Source organism: Mobula birostris, chromosome X, assembly GCF_030028105.1.
Source record: "Mobula birostris isolate sMobBir1 chromosome X, sMobBir1.hap1, whole genome shotgun sequence".
NCBI classification, from domain to species: domain Eukaryota; kingdom Metazoa; phylum Chordata; class Chondrichthyes; order Myliobatiformes; family Myliobatidae; genus Mobula; species Mobula birostris.
In genome coordinates, this window is record NC_092402.1 from 75,797,134 (window position 1) to 75,816,390 (window position 19,257).

Here is a 19,257-nt window from a genome sequence, read left to right on the forward strand (position 1 = left end):
CAATCCAGGCAACATCTCCTCTGCACCCTTTCTATAGTTTCCACATCCTTCCTGTAGTAAGGTGACCAGAACTGAGTACAGTGTTCCAAGTGGGGTCTGACCAGGATCCTATATAGCTGTAACATTACCCCTCGGCTCTTGAACTCAATTCCACGATTGATGAAGGCCAATGCACCGTATGCCTTCTTAACCACAGAGTCAACCTGCACAGCAGCTTTGAGTGTCCTATGGACTTGGACCCCAAGATCCCTCTGATCCTCCACCCTGCCAAGAGTCTTACCATCAATACTATATTCTGCCATCATACTTGACCCGCCAATCTGGATCACCAGGTCCACTCTGCTATCTACCACCATTATGGCTCATCTCTTACCTGGTGATATTTTCCTACACCGATCCCATATCCAACAATTTCCTTAATTTTCAAAAATCTGTCAGCCTCTGTTCAGAATGAAGACAATGACTGAGCCTGCATCAACCCCCAGAGGTTCTTCACCCTCGGGGTGAAAAAATTTCTCCTCTTGCTCTGAGACTGTGACTCCAAGTTCTAGACTCCTTGACCAAGGAAATATCCTCCCTGCAACAAGCGCATCGAGCCCTGCTACCTGACTCGTGAGTATCTTGTGAGCATGATGTAATGGTCTTGTGATAATGGGGTGATGTGATGTCACGTGATGGCATGTTCCAACTAGTATAAAAAGGGAAACCGTAGTTGTTGCGTAGTTGGTTTTGTTGTTATGTCACAGTCGGTGGTTACGTAATCATGGAAGAAGAGAGAGTGAGAGTGAAGATTCGCCAGCTTCGATGAACCCAAGGAATTGGGTAGAATTCAACAGCATTCCGTGATTGACATTTGGTACGGCCCATACAGGTATTGTGGCACACACTGTCGGTTAATCCTGCATAGTCTCAGGGGGTTGTGTAGTGACCACTTCCGAAGAAAGGTCAGTTACTTTGAGAAATCTTAGTCTGCGTCATATCTTCGGACAAAGCATTTCTCAGCCGTGAGCTGCGTCAGCAGTTTCGTCTATGCTTTGGGAAGTGTTTCAATGTTGGCTTGGGAAGTCTCTCCTCTTAATTGTTTCAGGAATCATATGGACTTATTAAACTACCACCTTAAGACTGTGCTTAAATAAGATCTGTTAAGAATTGTCTTTAATTTCAACTGTTTGATAACTATAGACGCATAACACCATTAACTTCCGTTTAAGTTAGTCGTTCATTTACTTTTCTATGTTTTGAGTAGAGGTTAATAAATTTTGTTTTTATTTATAAAAAACCTGACAGTTTAATATCCATTGCTGCTGGTGCATTACAGCCCTGTGAGAATTTCACTGAGATCTCTTCTCATTCTTCTGAAGAATAAATAATATGGGCCTAATCTACTCACCACATCCAGCTAACTGACCATTCCATTTGTCCATCTAACTACATTACATATATACTAATACTGAGATGTTATAATTAGCTCACACAGCTAACCACTGCAGATCTAAGGTTTCAATGATACAAAGGTGCTATTAAAAATGATCTAAGTCAGTAAGTCAAAAATGTGCCACAGCAGGCTTCTGCATAGTGCTGAGGAATCTGAAACACAATTCAATCCATCCATCCAGACACACACAACACAAACTGCTGGATGAACTCAGTGGCTTGAGCATTGTCTATGGAGGCAGAGGGCTAGCCAACATTTCATGCTGTGACCCTATGTCTGCTCACCAAGTTCCTCCAGTTGTTCATTTTTGGCTCCTGATTACAGCATCTGCAGTCTCTCCTATGTCTCCACATTCAGAAAGTAGTCTGCAGCAATGCAGTACAGTTATACTGTCTCAGAGCTTAACCACAGCTAAAATAATAACAGTAATTATTACTAACAACAGTGGGCACAGTATGAATTTGTAATATTATTTTATGATTTTGATCTGTGAACATTTTATAATAACTTTATTTACAGAGCACCTTTCATACTGATGATGTAGCTCAAGGCAGCAAAACAACCACACACAGACAAGGTTCAGACTCAACTATCCACCAACAACGTACACAGCTTATGGCAATGTCTGCACACCATTGCAGATTTCAAAGTGAAACGCAGTGGATTTTCCAACATTGATGCCTCTCTCCCAGACGAGCTCCATTTTTTATGCTCCAATACTGAGCCCAAGATAATGCGACTGGCAACTTGGTCATCTCTGAAGCTAAAGTATGCAGGTGTTTCCAACGGGTGGACAGTCGCAAGACTGCGGGACTGGACGGCATCCCAGGGCGAGTACTCAGGATGTGCACAGCACAACTGGCAGGTATGCTTACAGGCATTTTTAATCTCTCCGTCTCCCAGGGTAGAGTACCCTCCTGCTTCAAAACATCCATCATTGTCCCTGTACCTAAAAAGACTAAGGTAACATGTCTGAACAACTGGTGTCCTGTCGCACTCACCTCCACAATAAGCAAATACTTTGAAAGGCTGGTTAAGGACTACATCTGCAGCATGCTGCCACCCACACTGGGCCCACTACAATTCGCCTACTGACACAACCGATCGACAGATGACACAATAGCCCCAGCTCTACACACCGTCCTTGCACATCTGGAGAAGAGGGATGTGTACGTGAGAATGCTGTTCTGTTCAGTATTGAATACCATAATTCCCTCCAGGCAAGAAGCTCAGGGACCTCGGCCTTCATCCTGCCTTGTGTAGCTGGATCCTGGACTTCCTGTCAGATCGCCGGCAGGTGGTAAGAGTGGGCTTCCTTATCTCTGACCTGCAACACAGGAGCCCCTCGGGCCCCCTCCTTTGTTCTCTGTATACCCATGACTGTGTTGCCACCCACAGCTCCAATCTGCAAATTAAATTTGCAAGCAGCACTACACTGATTGGCCTAATCTCAAATAATAATGAGGTAGCCTACATAGAGGAATTCATCACCCTGACACAGTGGTGTCAAGAAAACAACCTCTCCCTCAACGTCACAAAAACAAAGGAGCTGGTTGTGGGCTACAGGAGGAATAAAGATGGAACTAACCCCTTATAGACATCAATGGATCTGGAGTTGAGAGGATGAACAGCTTTAAGTTCCTCGGCATACACATCACAATGACCTCACGTGGTCTGTACATACTGGCTGTGCGGTGAAAAAGGCACAACAGTGTCTCTTTCACTCAGGTGGTTGAAGAAGTTTGGTATGGGCCCCCAAATCCTAAGGACTTTCTACAGGGGCACAATTGAGAGCATCCTGACTGGCTGCATCACTTCCTGGTATGGGAGCTGTACCTCCCTCAATCGCAGGACTCTGCAGAGAGTGGTGTGGACAGCCCAGTACATCTGTAGATGTGAACTTCCCACTATTCAGGACATATACAGTGACAGGTGTATAAAAAGGACCTGAAGGATCATTAGAGACCTGAGTCACCCCAGTCACTAACTTCCACTTGCTACCTTCTGGGAAGCAGTACTGCAGCTTAAAATCCAGGACCAACAGGCTGCAGGACAGCTTCTTCCACCGGGCCATCAGACTGCTTAATTCATGCTGATGCAACTGTATTTCTGTTATATTGACTATCCTGTTATACATACTATTTATTATAAATTACTATAATTGCATTGTACATTTGAACAGAGATGTAACGTAAAGATTTTTACTCCTCATGTATATGAAGGATGTAAATTGTAAAGTCAATTCGAATGTTTTCCAATGGGTTACAAGTACAAGTGAAAAGACAAGATAAAAAATAATAATTTACCAGCAGTGCACAAGTCTTCGGCACCCTAGCTATATAAGACTTTTGCACAGTACTGTATTTGTCAATGTGGAGTAGAGAGCGAGTTTGTAAATCTGGTGGAAGCAGAGGATTTTGGGAATGGCAAGGGTGGAGTGCCGTGGGAGGGGTGTGGGACAGGTGGCAGAGGAGTGTCAGGGACAGGGGGAGGCACAGGTGCAGACACACACAGACTTGAGACACCAGGCAAGGTCATTTGATTCCAAACAATTGGTTTATTGATCATTACAGAATGTCTCTCTGGTGCTTCCCACTCCCTCCCCTCTCCCTTCCTCTTTTCCCAACCATGATTCCACTCTCTCTACCCCTTTCCCACTCTCAGACCACAATAGAGACCCATATCAGAATCAGGTTTATCATCACTCACATATGTCATTACATTTGTTTTGCTTTTGCAGCAACAAGTGAATGCAATCCGGACTCAGCAATTTGAAAAATTACATGCAACTCAAAAGAAGCATTATGAGGGTATTTTGACTATAGAAATTGTCCTGTTACCTTTGTTCTTTAACATACAAAAATATGTAATACTGGGACAGGGAGCCTCTCCCTCTTGAGTGACTCCAAAGGCTGTCAGCTTGTGTGTGTCCCAAATGAAGACTTTTATATCTACAAGCTGTAGCTCTCCAGTGGCTTCAGTCACTGTCATGACACTGTCTACTATATGCACCTCATGATTTTATAGACCTCTGTAAGATCACTCCTCAAACCAAGGAATAAAGTCCTAGCCTGACTACCCTCTCCCTATAACCCAGGAGTTCGAGTCTCGGCAGCATTCTCATAAACCTTCTTTGTACTCTTTCCAGTTTAATAACATCATAACACATTATAACATTTAAAATACAAGGACAGAGTTTTCCCCACAGTACCTGCACTCCTTTCATCAAACTGTTGGGGCTAAGGGTCCTATGCACTCTCCACATCTCTTCCCCCATTAATGTCACAGCTGCAAAAGGAGCTCAGTATCTGTCATGGTCCCTTCTGGCAATCCCCCCCCACCTTACTACTTACCTCAGGAATTAGGCCTCAATCCCCTCGTTTAATTTCCAATCATTCCCAGGTTCCACTAACTACACACACCTGCTTCCCATCAGAAACTGCAGGATAAAGACCCTGTGATCACAACAAGGCGCTGCCGGTTTGTTGGTCGACTCTGGTATAAGTAACCTCATTTTTTCATCGAGTTCTGAATCTTAGCCGCAGACTCGGGGTGGAATGATGAGGCCCTACAGGAGGTGTTTTGACAGGACCTCTCGGGCAAGATGAAGGATGAATTGGCAGTGAGGGACGACCCGGACTGGCTGATCTCGCTAGCCACCAGATTAGATAATCGACTTCAAGAGCGGCTGAGAGAAAGAGCTAGTCGCCCTGCTCCTCGGGGAAGCCCAGGGTCCCCCCAGACTCGGATGCAGATCCCGGCTACCGTGAATTACCAACGACAGTCCCTGTTCCTATCCGCTTTTGTGGATTCGGGTGCTGAGGGCAATCTGCTGGACAGAGACGAATAGTCTCCCGGGCTGGAATACCTCCCGAGCCGCTAACCACCCCCCACAGGCCCGGACCCTGGCCGAAAAACTGCCGGCTCGGGTGACCCACTGTACGCCGCCCCTGACCTTGATCCTATCCGGCAAACATTCATTCTCCTCAAGCCCCAGTAATTCTAGGGTATCCATGGCTGACCCAACACAATCCCCACATCGACTAGTCTACCGGGAGGATAGCCAAATGGAGCCAGTCTTGCCACACCAACTGTGCAGTCAGCCCCATCTCCCAGGGAAGCTACCGCGAACCCGCATGTCCCGGAACCCCTCGATTTGTCCCGAGTCCCCACAGAATACCATGACCTGGGACCGGTATTCAGTAAACAACGGGCTCTTTCCCTGCCTCTGCACCGCCCATATGATTGTGCTATCGACCTTCTCCCCGGTGCCTCGCTACCCACCAGTCACCTTTATAACCTATCCCGATCGGAGAGAGGGGCCATGGAGCAGTACATTAGTGAGTTCCCCGCGGCGGGCATTATCAGACCTTCATCCTCCCCAGTAGGCGCCGGTTTCTTCTTTGTAGAAAAGGATGGGTCGCTTCGTCCTTGTGTTGATGACAGAGGCCTAAACAGGGTAACAGCTAAAAGTACCCTCTACCCCTCATTAGTTCGGCTTTAGAACCACTGCATGGAGCAACCATCTTCTCGAAGTTGGACCTTCGTAACGCCTACCATCTAGTCAGGATGAGGGAGGGGACGAGTGGAAGACGGCCTTCAATACACCTCTGGGCCACTTCGAATATTTGGTCATGCCGTTTTTCAAGCCCTAATCAATGATGTGTTGAGGGATTTTATTAGTCGCTTCGTATTCGTTTACCTCGATGATATCTTGATATTTTCTAGCAGCCCCCAGGAACACGTTCACCATGTCCGTTTAGCCCTCCAGAGACTGGACAGTTATTCGTGAAGGCGGAGAAATGTGAGTTCCACGTTCCTTCGGTCAGCTTCCTGGGTTAACGTTTCATCCTGGGTTATATCATTGAGAGCGGGCAGGTGAGAGCAGACCCTGAGAAGATCCGGGCAGTGGAAGAATGGCCCAGACCCACGACCCGCAAGCAACTTTAACAATTCCTGGGGTTTGCAAACTTCTACCACTGATTTTCTCAGAGACTGCAGTTGAGTGGCGGCCCCCCCTTACCCGGCTTACCTCGCCTACTATCCCCTTCTGTTGGAACACTGAAGCTGACTCGGCGTTCACCGACCTCGAGGCGTTTCACCACCACTCCCATCCGGACCCAGCCGGTCAATTCATTATTAAGGTGGACGCCTCTGACCGGGATAGGAGCAGTCCTGTCCCAACGATCAGGTTCGGACGAAAAACTTCACCCCATGCGCCTTCTATTCTCGCCGACTGTCCCCCGCCGAGTGGAATTACAACGTGGGGAATCGGGAACTGCTGGCGGTCAAACTAGCACTAGAAGAATAGAGGCACTGGCTGGAGGGGGCAGAACATCCGTTTGTGGTGTGGACTCTTAATAAGAATCTGGGGTATATTCAGACTACCAAACGATTGAACTCCCACCAGGCCCGTTGGGCATTACTTTTTTGGACGGTTCAAGTTTTCCCTCGCATACCGTCCAGTGTCAAAAACGAGATCGAGATCGAGGATCGAGTCGTATTGGCCGGACGGGCTCTCCTGCCAATACGACTCCAAGGGGGACACTTACAGCCCAGAGACTATCCTCCCACCATCCTGCGTGGTGGCAATTCCCTCACTTGGGGGATCGAGTCCAAAGTAAAAGCCCAACAGGATGGACCCGGCGATCGCCGGTATGTGGCCGTTTCCGTCAGGTCTCGGGTTCTCCAATGGGGGCACACCGCAGTTCGCCTGCCACCCCGGGAATGATCGGACCCCAGTGCTCCTGAAAAGACACTTGGTGGCCTTCCATGGAGGTGGATACCTGTTCCTATGTCTCGGCATGTTCCATCTGTGCCCGTGGAAAAGCCTCTCATCCGCCACCTGCGGGGTTACTTCGTCCTCTACCTGTCCCTGGTCACACATCGCCCTAGACTTCGTCACCGGTCTACCCCCTTCCCGCGGAAACAGCACTGTCTTCACCGAGGTAGACTGATTCTCCAAGGCGGTGCACTTTGTGGCCTTCCCTAAACCTCCCTCTCGGGAAACCGCAGATCTTCTCGTCCGCCACGTCTTCCGCCTCCATGGAATCCCCGCGGACATCGTCTCCGATCGAGATCCCCAGTTCATTTCGCAGGTATGGAACGCCTTCTGTCAACCTGTCATCCGGCTTCCACCCTCAGACGACTGGGCAGACGGAACGGGTCAACCAAGACCTGGAGGCGACGCTACGTTGTGTAACGGCAAACAACTCGTTGACCTGGAGCGACCACCTCCCGTGGGTTGAGCACACCCACAACTGAGTTCTGCCATTGGAAGGTCTCCGTTCGAGTGCTCCCTAGGGTACCAACCCCCGCTATTCCCCGCGCAAGAAGAGAATACGGTACCGTCGGTTCAGGACCATACCGATCGGTGCCTTAAGATTTGGGAGGAGACACGCACGGCCCTACTCAGATCAGCAAATCGCAATAAGAAGACAGCCGTCCGGCGCCGGAGTACCAACCTGGGCAGATGGTGTGGCTTTCCTCCAAGGACATCCCGCTCAAAAACGAGCCTAGGAAACTCGCCCCTCGCTTCCTGGGACCATTCAAGGTAGAAAGTGTTATCAATTCTGCAGCGGTCCGCCTAAAACTGCCATGATCTATGCGCATCCACCTGACTTTTCATGTTTCGCAGTTAAAGCCAGCTTCCGTCAGCCCCTTGTGACCCCCACCTGCCCATATCATCGACAACCGTCCGCCGACGACTGGGTGTGCGCCGTCGGGACAGGGGTCTCCAATACCTGGTGGACTGGGAAGGGTACGGTCCGGAAGAGCGTTCCTGGGTCTCCCGCTCCTTCATCTCGGACCCTTCCCTCATCCAGGACTTGCATCAGGACCATCCAGACAGGCCTGGAGGCTCCCGTTGAGGGGGGGGGGGAGAGAGATACTGTCATGGTCCCTTCTGGTAATCCCTCCACCTTGCTATTTACCTCAGGAATTAGGCCTCAATCCCCTCGTTTAATTTCCAATCATTCCCAGGTTCCACTAACTACACACACTTGCTTTCCATCAGAAACTGCAGGATAAAGACCCTGTGATCACAACAAGGAGCTGCCAGTTCGTTGGTCGACACCGGTGTAAGTAACTTCGTTTCATGGGTCTTAGGACTGTCAGTTCTAAATCTAGCATCACTCCTGGATTCTCTCCAAATCCAAGACTTCGGGTAAAGATTCTCCTGGAGACAGATTCCACGCTCGCTACGGCAATAACGCCCCCAATTCTGCCCCCGCGCCCGTGTTCTGCACTTGGGTTCGTCCACCGCACGCTCGTGTGACAGTGTCAGGATATAAGCGGCAGAATTTTCAGTCCGGAAGACAGCCCTTATAATTCCATTAGAATTCCATTCTTGCATTGCATCTAAGCACTGCATGACTTTTCATGTACTCACAAATGTATTACATTCACAACTTTCCTGCAATTTTTTTCTTTTGTAAACATTTAAACTGAAATTGGCTGGGGGAAAAACTGGTAAATTTTCCTACTAATTTGTCAGGTTGTCGTTTGAGATTACAAACATGTCTTCTATCTATCAGAGTTAATGTACTACATAATCTAAATAGACACTGAAAATTACTTTTATAACCATTATTTTATTCCCTATTCTGCTTTTTTAAAATTTGCTAGAATTTGGACACTGCTACTGCGAAGACAGGCTTACTCCCAGGAAATGGACAGTGATGACCTCTTCCTCCCCCCCCCCCCCATCTTACCACTCCAAGAAAATTATCAGCTTTCAGAAGTCCTAGAACAGAATGCAATTTCAGAAAGGCAGCTCACTGCAGTATGTCATTCTGCTCCTTGAGTTAACACTGAGTCTTTGGAAGAGCAATCCAGGCCATTCAATTCTTAAATCCCTGCATTTTATTCATTCAAATATGAATCCAATTTCCTTTCAAATATTGGTATTAAATTTGACTAATGTCAAAGACTGCATTCCTTTGACCTATGCTAGCCAGTCTCTACTCCACACTGTTCACACCCTTTCCAGAATTTGACACAATACTTTTGCTCAGTTTGTGTTTTTTTTTTTTTTTTTAAAAACATAAGTATAGCTTTTGTGCTCAGTTCCTTGTGCTTATTAGACCCAGTATCCTGCATGCCAAATAGTAGATTCTGGTTAATTGGGACACATTGGAACTAGTACAGTTTGGCTCAATTAAGTGGCTGCCCAAATTAGCTGAAGTTTCATGGAAATAGTTTAGAAAGGTATATTTTTAAAAAGACAAACTGAGTAACGAATTATGTATTTAAATGAAATACAGAACACATTAGAACACTACCAATAGTACAACAGTACTATAAAACTGTGTAGGAGCTCCTAATAGTTATTGACAGAGGAATTCATCTAGCATATGTCGTGATTTCAAGTATTCAGACTTGGAGATGCCAGAACCAGGAGGAAGTGAAAATGAAACAGTTTCACTACAAGTTAGAATAGACAAAAATTTGAAGGTATGGACAATCATCTTAAATGTTATAATGAAGGTTTGGGGAATGTAATTGTAGATAGCCTTGTATGAAGGCAGTCCATTATCTGCCCTAGGTGGCAGTACTGATTTTGTTCATTTACAGGTAAATGAATGTGACACGGATGAATTCCTCTGTCAATAATTATTGAGGAAATAATAGTTTTGTAGTATATTCTATTGGTAGTTCTCCAATTTGTTCTGTACTTCATTTAAATACATAATTTGTTACTCAGTTTGTCTTTTAACTATTTCAAGCCAAAATATACTGCTCCTAATGTGTCCCAATTAACCAGAATCTACTGAGCGTCAATAGATACACTGACAAATACAAAACAACAGAATAGTGCAAAGATGGTTTGAAATTGTGCAAAAAAAGAAATGCTAAAATGTGATAAAAGAAAGGCAGAATTAAGAGACTGAAAATGTGGCTCCACGATCAGGAAGTGGATGTGAAAGAGGTAATTGAATTTACATTTTTTTTCCCTTGCTATCATATTTATCTTCCTCCTCATCTCTGAACTCCTCCATTGCTATAACTCCAAGATAGCTGCACTTCCCCAATTCCCGGTCCCGCATTTCTCAGCATTTATAATCATTCCACCACTGGAGACAAAGTCTGCAGATTCCCAAGTCCTAAGTTCAGGAATGTACTTCCCAAATGCTGCTCTCTTTCCAGCCCTCCAGCCCCCCAGCCTCCATTATGCCCATCTCATTGGCCAAGCGGCATAAATATTGCCTCACCTGACTCTGCTTTTAGGTTCGCGGAGATTCACAGGGTTACATACATGGTAACAGTCCCTTCGGCCTGACTCATCCTTGCAGACCAAAATGCCTAACTCCACTTGCTTGTGTTCTGTAAATCTCCATAAAAACATTTCCTATCCATGTTCCCGTCCAAATATCTTTTAAACGGTCTTTTCCCACCACAGCTGTGGTCTCAAGCATTGTTGCTTACCGGAAAAAAAATACGTCTCCCTGCCCACTAACACGCAAACGCACTTCTTTCCTCTAAAGCAACACACACAAAATGCTGGAGGAACTCAGCTGGCCAGGTAGCATCGCTGGAGAATAGTAAACTGTCGATGTTTCGGGCGGAGACCCTTGATCAGGACTGATAAAGGGTCTTGGCCTAAAACGTCCACTATTGACTGTTTTTCATAGAAGCTGCCTGGCCTTCTGAGTTCCCCCAGCATGTGTTGCTTTGGATTTCCAGCACCTGCAGAATTTCTCCTGTTTGCCTTTCCTTCAAATCTTTCGTATCCGCGTACCCTTTCTCTGAAACAGCATCGCCAAGTGTATTGGGATACTTATAGCAAGATAAATATACCATAGAAATTAAGAAGTTCTTTGTGAACTCATAGAACCCCAAATGCCAGTCACCAATGTACAGCGGTATTGCTCCGTTTCCCATACTTATTGTCCCTGTTGTACTTGTTATCACAACCAATGCTGTGGTGTTCCATTCATGACTCCAGATTCGGGCTATATCACGATTTCAGGTGGGACAACAACAATTTTATTTGAATACCTTTAACATGCCGTTTATTTCAACATATACTAATAAATCCACGAATGAGCTTCACGCGAGCACAGAATGTCATTGGTATTTTAGTGCATATCAATAAATTAAGAAAAACAACCTAATTTCAAAATATGCGAGTTGCTATTGATGCAATGGTTCTTCAAAGTCAAAGCGCCTGGTTCTTGAAGTTCAGTAGTTCAGTTCGGTGAAAGCAAACTGCATCTTTCCAATACAGCCCCGTATTTAAACGAGGTTGTAATTTTTCATCAATAGTGTCACTTATAGTATACATCTCAGCTTTATATTGCTCAGATCACCGCGAGGCAGCCTTTATTTACTCTGGGGATTCTCTTTATTTTACTCAGTGTTTCTGACCTCTCGCTCCGGTCCATAACTTAGTTAAAGCTGCCCAACTTGCCTCCAGGTAGACAGATAGGTAGAGATAGAGAGAAAGACCCATACAAGAAACTCCCTATTCTCCAAAGTGCCTTCAAACTTCCAAATCTATCTCTCTTCTCTCTCCCCCCCCCCCCCCCCCCACCCTTCTCCTCTCCCAGGGATCCATAATACCTAGCCAGTCGGCAGCCCCGGGAACGTTTGCTGCCGCCCCGTTCCCCGTCCCGTACATGCCGGAAGGTATCTGAGACTCACCCCGGACAGCGGAGATGCAGAGAAGAGCTGTCAGAACGACCAAGCTCGCCCGCAGGCTGTGCACTCCCATCACGGTGGTTCTGGATAGTCAGACGCTCCCGGGCTGTATGTGGCAGCCTCCCCGTTTGCTACCTCTCAAATACTGAACACTTCAACGGATGTTACATAAATTGGGACCCGACATAGCCCCGCCCAAAGTGTCCCAACAGCCGCAGGGAGCGCCGCCTGGGGTCCGCAGGCACTCACTGAAGATAAATACCTGTTGGGAGGGGCGGGGTGTGGCAGGATGGCTTAGACTGAGGTGGTGGAGTCTGGGAGATTAATTATCCAGTATCATTTTGTGAGTACAAATATTCCAGACTTGTGGGTATCTCTCAACTTAAACTCCAGTCATCAAATGCTGACAGGGAAGTAAACTTGCTATATTTGAACTTGTATCTTAAGTCAATTGGTTTGCCCAGTTTATTCTGGTTCAAAGGAGCAGATCCTCTATAGCTAGGCCATTTCAGAGAGCAGCTTCGAAGGTCTGGAGTCACACACAGACCCGACTGACTACCAGCTGCATAGATTTTCATTTCCTTAGGAACATTAGTGAACCAGGTATGTTTTCACAACAATTTCATGATTGTCCTGATAAAGGGTCTGGGCCCAAAACTTCGACTGTAAATTTTGCTCCATAGATGCTGCCTGACTTGCTAAGTTCCTCCAGCACTGTGTGTGTGTGTTGCTTAAGATTTCCAACATCTGCAGAATCTCTTTTCTTCTCATGATCATCATTTCTGAGACAAGGTTTAAAAATTAAATACTCAGTTGTTTTTCTTTAACTAACTGAATTAAAATACACCAAGTGATGTGGTCAGATTTGAGCTCGTGACTTTGGAATGTTGTGTTACAATTACGAGAATGGGAAAAAAGGAGGAAAATTTACCCAAACATTGTGTAGGGTATCTCCAAGTAATAAATGGGATTTATTTATACTGACGTTCGTTTTTAAATTGATTTTAACCATAAGTCAAAAAAGATACAAAAATCACATGATATGGTAACCACACCTCCATAGTGCTATAACAAATGGTATCAAAAGCACGTCAGACTGATTAAAAAAATAATAAAAATGGAGAATGAAGTGCAATTAATTCTGCCATTCGTAGGAATGAATGTATGTATGCTTGTCAGACTTTTGGATTTACCAATATTACAGGAGGTTCTCCATAAATTGGAGGTTCATGACGTGGGATGGCCTGAATAGAGGGCAACCAATGAGAGGTAATGCCACTTCCAACGGCTTGGCCAAGGAACTGCAAGAATAATTTCCACTGGAATGCCTCTGTATTGAGCATTTTTATTCTGCTACCAAAACAGGGTGGCAGGATGGAGATACCAAAGGCATCCGTTAGTCTTGCGAGACCATGGATCTGCGCCTGGAAAGTCTTCACTTTCCAGGGCACAGGCCTGGGCAAGATTGTATGGAAGACCAGCAGTTGCCCATGCTGCAAGTCTCCCCTCTCCACAACACCAATGTTGTCCAAGGGAAGGGCATTCGGACCCATACAGCTTGGCACCAGTGTCATGGCAGAGCAATGTGTGATTAAATGCCTTGCTCAAGGACACAACACGTTCCCTTGGCTGGGGCTTGAACTCACGACCTTCAGGTAGCTAGTCCAATGCCTGAACCACTTGGCCATGTACTCACACTAGGATGGAGATACGTCTCTACCAAAGGAGGTGTAAGGTGCTCCTTCCCTTCTCTAGCCTGCAGGTCACCTTGGGCAAGGTGTAGCACCTGCTTAGGCCCCCCAATCAGGATCACGTGAAGCCATGGGACAATCTCTGAAGAATATTGATAATGGCTGGGCTCACCCATCTTGTAAAGACACTGCCCAGAAGAAGGCAATGGCAAACCATTTCTGTAAGGCAAGGCAAGGCAAGTTTATTTTATACAGCACTTTTCAAACATGAGGCACTTCAAAGTGCTTTACATAAAACACAATATAAAAATCAAACATCAAATTTCAGACTGTATAAAGAGAATAAAATGACACATAAAAGCAATAAATTGCCAAGAAGAATCATGGTCATGGAGAGATCATGATCATGATTTGCTGTGTGTTACACAGCACATAACGAATGAACAAACGAAAACAGCATCGTTTCCCCCAGCCACCCACCACAGGCTGTGACAGCTCTGGAGGGAAACAACATGGAAATGATGAGCAAGAATTAACCATCCGAACACAGCTCTTTTAAGTCAATGTGCTTCTCTGAGATAAAGAAGTTGGCAAGGGACAGAAACAATGATTAAAGGCAATTAGATGACGAAAGGAAATCTAAAGTTTGTGACAGCTGCCAAGTCTTCAAGACAGAGCAGTCAGCCTGTGAGCGAGAAACACGCCTGGCATCTGTGTGTCGCATCTGCTCTGGGAGCTGTTATCCACAGTGTGAAAGGGTGAGATGGCAGGTATATTGAGAGCTAATCAATAGTGAAGAAGAGCTGTAAATACACTGTTATGAGTGGGATAGCTCCCATATACCAACAACCCATTGAGGTACACTAATGTGAACTGTTCTTCATGTGTTGGCTGGGATAGTGAATGAGGTAAAGACCACCGAAGCTGAAAGTGCTGTTGTCTGGACTGGAGTCACACAGTTACAATGATGCAGGAGCAAAATACTGCTACTAATGGAAGTGTGAATTTAAGACAGAAACTACTGGAAAATGCTTTGCAGATCAAGCAGCTTTTGTGAAAAAACAAAGTCCCAGAATAATCTATCAGAACTAAGAAAGGTTAGACCAAAGCATGTTAGAGGCAAAGATATAATGAGTGATAGGGCTGTTGGAGAGCTCAGGCATGTTGTGGGTTAAGTTGGAGAAGAGATGGAAAGGGGAGGGTGAAGGAAGAGATGAAACAACCAAAGCAATGAAAAAGTTGGGGGAAAGAAGATGGTTAAGTGACTTACTGAATATCAACAGGGAAAATTGGCAGAGTGCAAAGCAATGACAAATAGTCAATGGCATCCAACAATGACAGGAAACCTGTGCGGGAGAATTTTTAAAGTGGAAAAGCCACTGTACTGGGGCAGTTTCACTCTCTTGACCTCGGAAGTCCAGGTCTAGTGGTAGAAACAAGTGTCAAAAGCTGGGGTCCTCCTTGGTTGCAGTGGATGATCATGACATCTTCTGTGCCTCGTCATGCCCTTCACCCTCCACAGAATATTGCAGAAGCACATTCCTGGTCGTTGGATCTCACTGTAGATCTGATCTGCCCAATTTGCCAGAGCTGACTTTGCATGCTGGGACGGGCATGTCCCTATCTCACTGGCGTGTGAGGCCACTGGCTGCCCTCACCTGGATTAGCCAGCCTGTTGAAGTGGTGAACCGGGATGTGGCCGCTGTCACATGCAAGCAGCTGAATGTTGAAAATATGAGATACAAAGGCTGGAATTACTAATGCAACCAAGATCTGAGCCATTGCTCCAAATACCTTCTCCATCTTCCTCACTGCACTATTGAGTGAGCCACATTCAATAAACGTTCCATTGGAGTGGTGGTAATCTCAAGGAGGTTTGAAAGCTTTTTGATTCACATTGCCTGTACTGCCAGATCAGGAATCATTCCAGACTCAGCCATTGAGCTGCAGTACAGAGAATACTTGTGCATGCACATATTCTTAGGTCAAGCTCCAAGTCATCACTGACTCACTTGAGAGAAAATTGGTCTTCTACCAAGCATAGATAGGATGCACGTCCATAGCATCCAGAATAGTTTGACAGCTTGGATCCAAAATTGGCTTGGTGGTAGGAAGCAGACGGTGAGTGCTCTTTTCACATTGTGAAAATGTGTTCAGCAGTCTAACCTAGGAATTGGTGCTGGTACTCAAAAACAGAAAACAGCATTTGGGATAGCAATGAGGATCATGCACATAGAAACCCCATGAAATTGGCAGAAAGAGCAGAGCGTTGCACACTTTCTCACCCACTCACTCAGCCCAGCTGTGACAGTGTCCATGGATCCCAGAAAGGTCTCATGGGCCACCTTCCTGTCTACTGAATGGAATGGAAGCAAGTCATCCTTGAATCTGGGAAAGGGCCAGTGAAGGGGAAGAAGAACATGACTTCTCAATTTATTCTTGAGCTCATTGTGCCATTCAAACAGACCAATGAATGAATTGTAACTTAACTTAATTTCCACTCTTTTCCACATTCCACAATAACATCAAAAATTGTCAATCTCAATTTTTGAAAACTTTAATTGACTTGATCTTTTCAATTCCCTTTTACTGGAGAATGTCTGAAACTTCTAAAACCATAGCTGTGGAGAATCTCGCACTGCTTGTGGGCTGCCCTCCACTGCCTGAGGGAGCCCCAAATTGTGAAAGGGAGGCCCTCACCATCTGAGGGAGTCCCACGCTGTTTGAGAAAGCCTCCCACTGTCTGATGGAGACCCTCAGCATCTGAGGGAGCTTGTGATATCTGAAGGAGCACTGTGATGTCTGAACGAGCCCTGTGCTACCTGAGGGAGCTCTCCAATGTCTGAAGAATCAATGTGCTGCCTGAGGGAGGCACGTATCCTCTGAGGGAGCCCTGCACTACCCAAAGAAGCCCCCCCACTTTCTGAAAGAGCTTGCAATATCTGAAGGAGCCCCTCATTGTTTGTGGGAACCAGAAACCCAATTAGCCCAAATCAGCAGGCAGGACATTGTGGTCAGATAAGACTAGACTAAATGTTCAGAATAACTCTTTGCCAGGAGGCCTATTACTGGGTGTTAGCAGAAGTGGTTCCCTAAACTCAGGGCCCCCATGAAATAATGGTAGGATAAAGTTACCCACCCTGGTCTGTTCCTGATTCCTCACTGTGCAGATCATACAGGACTGTAGGAGCGTTTATGTTAATCAGATGGCCAGACCTTCCTTGCCCTGTTCACCCCGAGTACAGTACCAGTTTGTGACCGGAGCCCTGTGCCATCCTCTTTGTACATAATGCCCACTGTCAATAATTCAGCTCATATTCATTCTGCTGTTGAACAGTTTCATAACTTCAGCTCCCAGTCAATGGAGGCAGCGAAAAGCAAAAAGCAGCTGATGACAGAAATACTCAGCAGGTGAGTTCAAAGTTCAAAGTAAACTTTATTATCAGAGCACACGTCACCACATACAACCCTGAGACTGTTCTTCTGTGGGCATATTCAGCAAATCTATAGAACAGTAACTGTAAACTGTAAACATCAGAAACTGTAAACAAACTGTCCAAATGCAGATATTAATAAATAGAAATAAATAATGAGCATGAAATAACAACATAACAGAATCCTTAAATGAGTTCATTTATTTTTGTGTGGGAAGAGGCAGTTGGATGTTGATGTGCCTGATCCGTTTTGTTCACTTTTTTTGTGAGGGAGGAGGGATTTGGGGGTCGATGTGCCTGGTCTGTTTTTGTTTGTTTTTTTTTGTGCAGGAGGAGGGATTTGGGGTTGACGATTGTGCTGCCTCTTTTCTTTCTTGGTCTCATGGCTGCCTGAAGAATTGAAGAATTTTAGAATTGTATACTTTGAAAATAAATGAACCTTTGAACCTTTGAAAAGAGTGTAGCTACCCCCTTTTGTTCAAGAGCCTGATGGTTGAGGGGTAGGAGCTGTTCTTAAACCTGGTGATGCTTTCTCGCAACAGCGCTCCATGTTGATGTGCTCAATAGTGGGATGGACAGACGTATTCAGTACTCTTTGTAGCATTTTCTGTTCAAAGGATACGGTGTTGTTATATAAAAGGAAATTCCAACTGTGCAGCAACAAACGCCATGTACGTGGGAACATTTCAGTTGCTGCATGTTTAGAGGAACAGTGCTGGAGAGACTGTTGATGTTTAAATTGTGGTTGAATTTTTCCAAATTTAACTAAGTTCTAGTACCAGCAAAACCATAAATATTCAAGCAGAGAAGGGTACATTGTTACGAGACGCTCTCAGCTGTGCCAGCTTCTGGGATTTGAACACTCGAACTCTCCAGGGTATGGGTAGCTGGCGTGGCCCCTTTAAGGGTTCAGGACAGTCCCACTAATTACAATCATGTGTCCATCTATTTCAACAGCTGGTTGCAGCCCTGTTACTTTAAATATCATGTGCTGTACTGTTAGCATGGAGAACTGCGGTATGGTGTTATCTGGGTTTTCTGTTTCCTGAGCTGCGATAAGGGGTAATTCTAGCCCGCACTTCACTGGGAAGTCTAACTAAAAGAGGAGAATGCTGTAAACATGTCAGTGATCTTTTTATAGGGAGATACATCCCGGTAACAGGGCCTTCCAGCCCAACAGGCTCAATTACATGCATGTGACCAATTAACCTATTTACCCATACGTCTTAGGAATGTGGGAGGAAACCCTTGCAATCAGGGGGAAAACATATAAAGTTCTTATGGACAGCGGCGGGAACTGAGGCTGGGTCGCTGATGCTGTTATAACGTCACACTAACTCCAATTCCTATCGTACCTAGCTTCTGAGACAGAGAGATGAGTTCTGGTGTAGCAGCATTCACCTGACTTGCTTCTCTCACCACAGATGCTGCCTCTATGACTGTGTAGCTAAGCACAGCTCCAACTCCATATACAAGTTGCTGATGACACCACTGTTGTGGGCTGTATCAAAGGCAGTGAATCAGCATACAGGAGGGAGTGACTGAGTGGTGTAATAACAACAACCTCTCGCTCATTGTCAATAAGACCGAGAATCTGATTGTAGAGTTCAGGAGAAGGAAACCAGAGGTCCATGGCCAGTACTCGTTGGAAGATCAGAGATGGAGAGGGTCAGCAACTTTAAATCCCTGGGTGTCTCCATCTCAGAGGACCTGTCCTGGACCCATCATATAAATATTATTGCGAAGAAAGCACAACAGTGCCTCTACTTCCTCAGGAGTCTGCAGAGGTTCGGCATGTCATTGAAAACCTTGGCAAACTTCTATCGACGTGTGGTGTAAAGTGTGCTGACTGGCTGCATTACAGCCTGGTATGGGAACACCAATGACTTTGAGTGGAAAATCCTACAAAAGTTGGTGGGCTCAGCTCAGTACATCATGGGTAAAGCCCTCCCAACCATTGAGCACATCTACATGAAATATTGCTCTAGAAAAGCAGCATCTATCATCAGGGACCCTGGCACCACCCAGGCCATGCTCTTTTCTCTCTGCTGCGATC

The 19,257-nt window shown here is 45.7% G+C and overlaps 1 protein-coding gene across 2 annotated transcripts in view; it reads right to left on the reverse strand.

The window, feature by feature from the left end:
- itgb3b (integrin beta 3b) overlaps positions 1 to 12,205 on the reverse strand; it is a 106,218-nt gene extending 94,013 nt beyond the window's left edge. For both annotated transcript variants that reach the window (XM_072248659.1, XM_072248658.1), the window contains exon 1: positions 12,080 to 12,205. In XM_072248659.1, coding sequence (XP_072104760.1) covers positions 12,080 to 12,149 — 70 coding nt within the window. In that variant the 5' untranslated portion in view covers positions 12,150 to 12,205. The remainder of the gene's footprint in view (positions 1 to 12,079) is intronic.
- Between the last annotated feature and the right edge of the window lie 7,052 nt (positions 12,206 to 19,257).